The sequence below is a fragment of the Oratosquilla oratoria genome, chromosome 37 (genome assembly GCF_046742065.1).
Source record: "Oratosquilla oratoria isolate Oo_2021 chromosome 37, ASM4674206v1, whole genome shotgun sequence".
NCBI lineage: Eukaryota > Metazoa > Arthropoda > Malacostraca > Stomatopoda > Squillidae > Oratosquilla > Oratosquilla oratoria.
The window spans coordinates 28,255,110-28,264,543 of NC_134813.1; the positions used below are offsets into that span (position 1 = coordinate 28,255,110).

At 42.2% G+C, this 9,434-nt stretch overlaps 1 protein-coding gene across 1 annotated transcript; it reads left to right on the forward strand.

Annotated features, from left to right (window-relative positions):
- The first annotated feature begins 4,102 nt into the window (after positions 1-4,102).
- Positions 4,103-9,173, forward strand: LOC143019591 (uncharacterized). Its single transcript, XM_076175372.1, has 2 exons — positions 4,103-4,121; positions 8,005-9,173. Exon 2 carries the CDS (start codon positions 8,014-8,016, stop codon positions 8,623-8,625), a length of 612 nt encoding a protein of 203 aa, XP_076031487.1. The 5' UTR covers positions 4,103-4,121; positions 8,005-8,013; the 3' UTR covers positions 8,626-9,173.
- The last annotated feature ends 261 nt before the right edge of the window (positions 9,174-9,434 follow it).

A 9,434-nucleotide genomic window follows, 5' to 3' on the forward strand; every position in this document is an offset into this window, starting at 1 on the left:
CATTCTCTATGTTTTTCTTCCAATGCACTTTTCTCACTCGCTTTCTTACACTCTTTCCCTCGTTCGTTCCACGTACACACTGCCCATACACATCAACCAACGGCCATTCGCCCCCTTCTACACGGTGACCTTTGGCCCTGTACCGGGGGGTGCCAACTCCACACTCATATCCGTACCATATCTCCACATTCATAACCCCCCCCACACACACACACACACTTGATCTCGAGATCAACCTATTTTTCGCCTTCTTCTTCGCCTCCACTTCCTACTTCGTGGTCCTGCAGCCATTCCGGAGGACGTCTACTGCGCTGCGGTCGCCGAGGCGCTGCTCCCACATCCACCACCGCGTCGTAATTCTCTTCATCGTTTTCTCCGCCATCCACTACACGACGAGGACCCAGGATATGTTGTGGCACTCCCTCGACAGAGATGTTGTTCCGCAAATCTACCTCGGTTACGGTACCCCTCGTCCACTGTGAGGTATACTTACCGTATTTTGGCTTCACCCATACCTCCCCTCCCCCCCGTACTCAGGCAGCATCTTCTTCAACATGGGCCGGTAGCATCGGCACTACCCTGGGGGTGTTGCCAGTCATATTTAAATAGTGCTCTTTGTGGAACTGAGTCTTGGTCTTGGCCTGACCTAGGGGACATATCATACCAGAAGACTGCTTCCATGGGCGGTATTAATGCCCTTTCGGCGATGGACTTAATAATAGTGAGATAGTGTCATTCTACTATTCCATTTCTGCTTGGCCGGTAGGCAGCCCTAAAGGAAGGTCTCGTGCTCCATTTGTCCAGCATTTCTTTCAGTACTCCCGATACGACCGAAACTCTGTACTATTATCAGTCAGGATTTCATCCACTGGACCCCGTTCCAGAAATATCTCATTCATCACCACTAGTGCAATTTCCTCTCCCGTCTCCGTCTTCAGCTCCCGCCAGACTGCGAATCATCCTGGGCCACAATCAACCATCGATAAGTACATGCCCTGCCGATAGTGGGTTACGTCGACCGCCAACCTCCTCCAGTTCTCCTCTACGCAGAGTCTCCTCAATGCGTGCGGTCTTCGGGTGGGATCTATCGATTGACATCGGACACATGCTCTTACAGATCGCCGGACTCCTTCCCCCGTTATATTCGGGTCAACTTTCCTTGCTGAAGACAATGACCTATCAATACCCAGGTGATGTTTTCCATGCAACTCCTCCGCGTATAAGGATCCTGCGGCGCACACTTCAACCTTCTCCTCCTCCTGTTCTTCCGGTACTCTCAGCCAACTTTTCTTTACTCTGGTTAGCACGCACTCTTTGTTCACTCCCGACGACATTTGGATTACGCTAACCTTCACGCTGAACTCTTCTGTTAACTCCCTTGGAATCCCAAAGTGCCGTTTCACAATTACTTCTGCTGCCCCTTTTGCGCGTGGTCTCTTCTCAGCAGTCAGCATTGAGTTCATCCATCCCGCCACCGTGGCTAAGTCTGTTCTGATTTCGATCATCACTTCAGTCTTCTTCAGCACTGTCTTCAGGGTCCTCGTCATTGTCCTCGGAGCTGAGCACAACCCGAATCCCAGTATGGCCTAGCAATATGTTTTACCTTTATATTTTATTGGTATTTCCATAGTTTCTTCGCCACGTGAATTTGGAGGTAAACAGCCCGTAGATCTACAGTCGTGGATGCATCCCTCATTTGGCGCCATTTGGATAGAGTCTTGTTACATATATACAAAATCATCGCCAATGTGACACCGTACAAATTGGTTCAGCTCTCGGAAGTCCAACTCAGCTTGTACTTTGTTCTTGGCTGTCCCACAGGCAAGATTCCATCCTCCACTGGTTCCTTCCAAGAACTTAAAATTCCCTCATCAATCCACCTCTTTACTTCTATGTCAAAATCATCCCTCACTCCCTTTCCGAGAGTCTGTTCTTAGCAGCCGAGTTTGTTCTTCAATGCGAGCGAGTCTCCATTGAGGTACCACTCTACTTCCCACTTCTGGCCATCAAATTTTGCCACCAGGAAGTCTTCGTCCTCAATTGTACAAGGTGCCGCCTTCTCGTCAAGGTCGAGCTTTGTGGCGACACTGCCCTCCATAGCCCTCATTGTCATTCCTACGTATATTTCCGGCCTCTGCCCCCCCCCCACCTCCATTCCGTACTCGAGTCACGTATCGCTCTAACCCTCACTTGTCCGTCGACAAACGTGACTTCTCCGAGCTGTGTAATTGCATTCATTCCCAGCACCACTTCAGTTCTCTCTACGACCGTTCTAATAACAAGCACTCTTAGTCGTATCGTATTGCCCTCCACCGTCATTTTAACTTCCTGGTAGCTTTTACATTTTGTCTCCCTACCGTGAGCTATCACCAGGGCCATGTCTCCCTGTCTGAATCCTTTAATCAGGTCGGTTGTTACAATCGTGATTGAACAGCCGGAATCCACTAGTGTTCTTGCACGCCTTCCTCTCAACCGAACATCTACAATCGGCATGCAGTTCGGGAGCGCTTTACATTGATTGGGGGGGGGGGTTAGCTCGCACAACAGCCGCCCCTTGTCCGTTTCCCTGCTCGCATTGTCGAGCGATATATCCAGGTTCTCTGCATTCGTAACAGGCTCCGTCTTTTCACAATCCCTCGCGAGGTGACCGAGACGCCCACACATAACAAAGCATCCTAGGGAGTCCCCTCCATCTGCTGTGGCCGTCCCTGGACTCCCGCGTTTTTCCTTTTCTGTCGGTCTCCCCTCTTCCCCGGTGAGTCGTTGTACTGGCATCTCGCTCCTTGGTTTGGCGCAAGGATTTCTTATTTCTCTGTTGCCATCGCAGCTAACGACCTGCCCTTCTGTGTCCCCGTGAGAAGTCTAGCACGGACTACCAACACGTCCATGTTCGCAGACACGGCATCATCTTCCCGTAGCCCAGCGGATACGTGATCTGGGAAGTCATTTACAACCACCATTCTAACTACTTGTTCCAAGCCTTCGCCTTTGAGTCTCGATAGTCCAGCTAATCTCCTAATTTCGTGGGCAAAGACGTCGATCTGTTCGCCAGCCTAGCGCATTCTTTGTAGCCGGTTTAACGATTCGAACGCACTCTCATCTAATGCCTGTTCGAGCTTCTTTTTTAGCCTTTCTGCATCTGCTTGATCTCTTTCTGGCATTTTTAGGCAGATGGCTATTGCGTCGCCTTTCAGAATAAGGGCAATATAGCTCGCGACGTCATTCACACCGGTTGATTTTGCCACTAATTCCGCCTTTTTAAGTCACGCGTCGACGTCTCCATTGCCATCAAACGGCTTAAGGGTTATGTTGTTCATCTTGAACGGTTCGCTCTTTGTGCTAGTCGCCTCGTCCATGCCTAGATAACTTGTGGTCACTGGGTGACGTATCACCTTATCCGCGTTATTTCCTGCTTCTTCGACGAAGATTTTTTTCACTCGTATCACCAATCAATCTTACCCTAGCTAATCATTCTCTATATTTTTCTTCCACTTCAGTTTTCTCATTCGCTCTCTTCCCCTCGTTCGTTCCACATATACATACACATCAACCAACGCCCATTCGCCCCCTTCTACACTGTGACCTGTAATGTAACCCCGTGCCGCGGTTAAAGAGAATATTCCTCAAGTCCTGACATGAAGACGTTGGAGTACTTCTCGCTCCATATGCGTCTGTGCACGCTGGACATCGAAGGGGGTTGATAATACTTTTATGTCCCTTGCTCTTGATGCTCCATAAGGAGCGATGCTGCTTCAACAAATCTATATAAAAAATTAAGTGTGGCTTTTCGTCCAATCAATGGGGATAGCAGAAGTGGCCATGACGAAAATCGTACCTTTCCACATTGTTTCGGCTTTGTTTCCACTTTTTAGGGAAATGGCGATATCAAAGCCTTTTCATGAGACACAAACAATCAAAGATATGCGTTTAAGAGAGACTGGCTAGGGAAAATGTCAATAAAAGATTGTAAGTGCGGACTAATTATTGTCGATGACCCGTATCTGACATACATTAGAATCTGCGCGATGGGAGGAAGAGGAGGCTGAAACTACCTCTCAAAACGCACTTGCCTAGTTTGAGCGCTTGAATTGTCTTGTTTGAGGCGAGTGCCTCGAGAGAAAGTAGGTGGCAAAGCATCGCGCAACTGCGTTGACATATCCGGGCGGTAACAATACTTGTGATCGGCACGAATATCGGGCAGAATTATCACGCAGTCTAAATTCGCACATAAAAGTTGCGTGTGTTATACAAAGTATTTTATATTATAATTCACTGGTGCAGTTTGCACTTGCAAACATACACACACAAACAAAATATACTTGAAAGATACATACAAAATAATGACGAAATAATTATTGCGTTACATTTTTTATGTGCGTCAGAATTGGAAAAACTACGCTTAGAACAAAACTATACTATTGATATGGTGTAAAGTCGTGGGAAATAACAGCCGTAACCCGTCATAACAAGTGAATGTGGTGGATTGTTTACATTGCAGCGGCCAGATTTCCGTCTTATTAATGATTTTAGTGTGGTAATTTTTGTATTTTAATACCAGCCGCTAGAATTAAATTACATTAATTGACGTTAGTAGAGATTCGGGAAATTTCTGAACAGTGGTAAGTAGTGAGGCAGTGCTAACTTCTATATGTATATTTGGCAGTATTTAACCTATCCTAACTTTGATAATAATTATAATATAACCAATGTGGTCAGAAAAAAAGGAAGGCAAAATTTACAGTAACATTGTCGGTTCTGAATAAACTATTGAAGTAAATCCAAAAGAAGGGGTACATTGAATTACCTTAAGGTTTTTTATTTTAACTTTAGTCATTGTAGAGGAGGGCTATTATTCTGCAGTAGAATTATCAAGCCTGGCATCAGCTTGATTTTTTTCTCCAAAGGCTGCTGTGTCAATAAACATAGATACTTTCTTCTAGATCTAGCAATATGCCTAGACTGGTTGATATTTTGGCCCCTTCCCCCTTATATGCCTAATTAGTGGAGCTATTTTGGCCTTCAATCCATCAACAGATTTGCCCATGAAATTGTCCCATTCCCCTACCATTCTACTCAAAAAGTAATATTTCCTAACATCAGATTATGGTCCTAGTTTATAAATATTGTATGATTTCCTTGTTACTCCACTGTCCATAATAAAAAACCTTCCTTCCTTGGTCTTTCTAGGCCAGTGCTTCTCAGCGGATTTCAGGCCATGGATCACCAATCACCCTCCCATTTAAATATATTTTGTAGACCACTCTGGTTGTATGGCGACGGTCTCTGCACCAGCGGGCTGTTTTCTAAATATGATTTTACCAAATATTTATAAAGCTTTCTAATGCTCTAAGTGCTCTTTTTTGTTTCTGCTTATCCTTCCAATAGCTTGGTTACTTAAGTCACTGTTTTGATTACATGGATTCTTTGATTCGGAGATTTATATATCATCACCCCAAGGTCTTTTTCATGATCTTCATTTAACCACTTCAGTAGAAGTCAAATTCTCTTACACAGTATCAGTTGCCATATGAACGATGCATCACACCACTCACATTATAAAATATAAAGTCACTGTTGTATTAATTATTCTCTTTTACTCAGAGTAGTAGTAAACACAAAATATGATTAAACCAGTTCACAGAATCCAGGGGTAACTCATGTACAACTACGAAAAAAATATAATCAAGACACTGATGTACTCACTCGTGCCTCATGACGCCTACATAGGGGTCACTGTACCGAAGTGGTTAAGATTTTATACTCACTATATTTGTATATATGGTTTGCATTGTCATTTTCTACATGTAAAATTTTGTTTCTCCACACTGTCATTCCTCTGACAGCGGGTACATTTTAGTGAGATCTAGTAGTACTGACCAACTTTCTTCTTGAGTCATCTGTAGATTTAATTATATGTTTTAAAAAAGTTCATGTTAGTATCATTGATGTGAATACGAAATAAAAACAGACTAAGTACTATATATCAGTTGGCCATAACTTTTAGGGGGCTAGTGGTGCTGTAGCATTGCCACTACAAACACCAACATTTTTCATATATTCATATTCTTTAATTTATAACCACTGTACTTAATTATGTAAAAAAAATTGCTTTATATTGAGATGCATAAAATGATGTTTAAAAAAAGTTGGAATTACAGTTCTATTTCACATCTAATGGGTACCCAAAATCAACATAGGTAATTTTTTCTAGCAATGTCAGACACAATTTTCCAGGCAAGAATTTATGTTATGACCCCTTTATTACATTGTTCTCTTGTAGATGAGAAGATACTTAAGATATTAAATCTGTCAATATTGAAGGGTTAACGAAAAGGCTATACAATGCAGCAGAACGTCTGTTTTCAAATGTTTCAACTTGAACAAATCAGTTCTTGAACATCTCACTAGTCGAACAAATTATTCACAAAAAAAAAAAGAGAGAAAAAATTTTGCTCCAGTAAGTCAACGAAGATATCACTCCTTCACCACCAAATGGAAAAAAATAGAAAATGGGGTAAAATTCAATGTATTTAGAAAAATATTGCCCTGCTTAAGCAGATCAGTAAACTTATTCAGTCTTGGACCGAATTGATCATGGAACAGTTTTCTAGACCGGATTGTGGTTGAGAACCATGGTTCTACTGTACTTACACCATTACTGTTAAATCTCTCCAGAACCAGAACTAAGCACCAATGATCTATTATATGCTGATGACCTGACAAATAATGATCGAGCACAGTAGATGCAAAAAGGCAGCAAAGAATAAGCAAGCCTACTTAAACAAAGTAGAACAATGGCTCAAAAATAACAGAAAGGAAGTTTTACCCCACACCAACAATCCCTACACAACAACACATCTTCCCTGAGTGACTTATGGTCCTGCCTTGAAACTGTTGCAACCTGAAGGCCACATCATCACATGTCTTCAGCAACAGAGACCAGGGCCAACATATGATTGATCGACAGGCCAAAGTGGTAACTTGATTACAATGTTTAGGTCACTATAGGGGGCAGAATACCTATTGATTAAGGATGGGATGGATTTATAAGGTTGTGAGAAGTTGAAAAAGACTGTCTAAAGGATGTGAAAAAAATAGTCAGTGAATCAATTCATTGCCCCTGGTCTTTCATGCAGAAGACCCACAGCCTTCAGGTAGTCAACAACAGCCTCTGGGCAGGTCTTCAAGTAGCTCAGGAAAGATGTGTTTTTGTGTAGGGATTTAATGTATGGCATTGTAGTATAAGGTGTTCTGTGGTTGCATCTGTGACAGTTTGAAATTATGGCTTGGCCTATTCTGTGCTGCTACTCTTTGCTAGAAGGCGCCCCAAGGGAAATCATGCTAGTCCCAACCTGCAATTTTGATCTTGCATCCACCACTGGAGGACACTGGTCTAAGAAATGAACATCAATGATTTTCAAGGGTGCCCATCATGGTGTTTCCATTTTATGTGCTGAAAGGAATTGGCGACTTGAACTATTACAAATGGACTTAACAAGTCTGACATGCTGCCCTAATTTGTGCTTCCTCTCCTGAAAACCCCACTTTCCCCTTGTCTCACCATTATTGTAGGGGTGATGGGATAAGGGCAAAAAAGTAGTTTCTGCTCAATTTGAGGGTCAGATTTGAGTGAAAAAAAGTTGTGGAATGTCCATGCTTAATGGAAAAATACCTTCGAAAATACACTTCTAAAAGTTTACCCAGTACTGTCCCTACGTCTCATACAAATGTGTGGCACTTATATGGACTTACTAGAGGATTTGTGAGGGTGCACCTGATATGCTGAAAAATATGTTAGTTGTATTCAGTTGAGGGGTGGAGTTCAGCCAGATTAGGATTTTAATCAAGACTGTTTAGGCTGGGGTCTGACCTTAATTTGAATTAAATAATCTGAATTCTACTGGATTGTAGTCTACTTACTAATTCACTGCCCTGAAAAGGTTAAATGAAATATGAGTATTTTTTCTGTACCATATTAATTCTATATTCTTTTTGTATTGACAGATTGTTATAATGGCTAGCAGTGGTGATTCCAATACTGTGAGAGGTCCTACACCACAGCATCATCAACAACTACTGGTTCATACTCCACAACAGCAACAACAACAGCCACACTCACAACTCCAAACACCAAGTAACCAATACATCCAACAACATTTACAGCACCTTATTGAAACTGAGCAGCTTCCTGGAGGCCATTCCTATCACCAGCATATACATCATCATCCTTCTCCACAACACCCACCTCACCAACAACCGCCACCTCTGCAACCACAACAGCAACAGCATCAGCCCCCTCATCATTCAGGACATCAACAACAGCAGCCTCCTCCCTCACACCAACAGCAACAAGCACAAGGCCAGCAGCAGCAGCAACAACACCCAAGTTTACCGTCATCATCTTCCCCAAGTGTGTCAATGTGTGGTGCTGCTGTGCAGAGTCCGGACCATATGTCAAGTCTGATGGCAAAGTTGTGGTTTGATCACAACGTAGAAATGTCCCTCTCCTCCCTTAAGAAAGATGAGCATGAAAAACGCATGAAGGAATTGAGGAAGGAACTTGATTATATCAGTGATACTAATTGGAGATATGCACCCATTGAAAAATATATAGGACAGCAGTAGTTAGATTTTAAAAAAATGTGAACTTTAGAGGTTATGTTTTAATGTTTTGACTCGGGTATCTTTGGAGCAGATGAGTCATAAGATTTAAATCATTTAAATTTGGTGCACTGCCATGGCACATTGCTCCTTTTCCCACAACATGAGTTCACATTCAAATGCAATGTTTGAATGCTTCCCAGCTAAAGTTCTTCACCATGTTACTGTACTTGAGTACAGTATTTACAGCAGTTTGTAAAATGATGGAATATATCTGATTTAAAAGCAGATGAAAAAGAGGAGTCCAATAGCATAAAATATCGCAAAAAAAAAAAAAACTTTGTGAAGGAAATGGTATTCCTAAAGTAATCTGCTTCAGTGCCAGTTGCAGAAATAGATCCTGAAGTTAATTAAAGGAACTGTTAGGTAGAAGAGGAACCTTCTTGAAAGTCAAAAAGTACCGTGGACAAAAACATAATGAAGGGATTAATAAAAATAAATACTACAAAATAAAAATAGGAAGAAAATAACTACCTTTTTGTACAAATATATGCTTAAAGATCAAATAATGAGTTTTCTTAGCCTGGTGGGGAAATGTTGGGAGAAATACCTACATTTGGGAAAAATCTTTGACTGCCATTAAGAAAATTAGTAATGAGGATTGATAGCAAAATTGAGATGAGAGTATGAGTGGAAAGCGGTGGCAGATATGATTGTTCAGTGTTCACATGGTTTGGGCATATGAAAAGAGTGAAAGAAGAGAGATTAATGAAAATATTATTGAAAGAATTCTGGAGGAAAATTGAAGGGAAGACCAAGAATAAGATTGATAG

Coding starts and splice junctions, on each gene's coding strand:
- LOC143019591 (XM_076175372.1), top strand. CDS start 8,014: ATGGCTAGCAGTGGTGATTCCAATACTGTGAGAGGTCCTACACCACAG.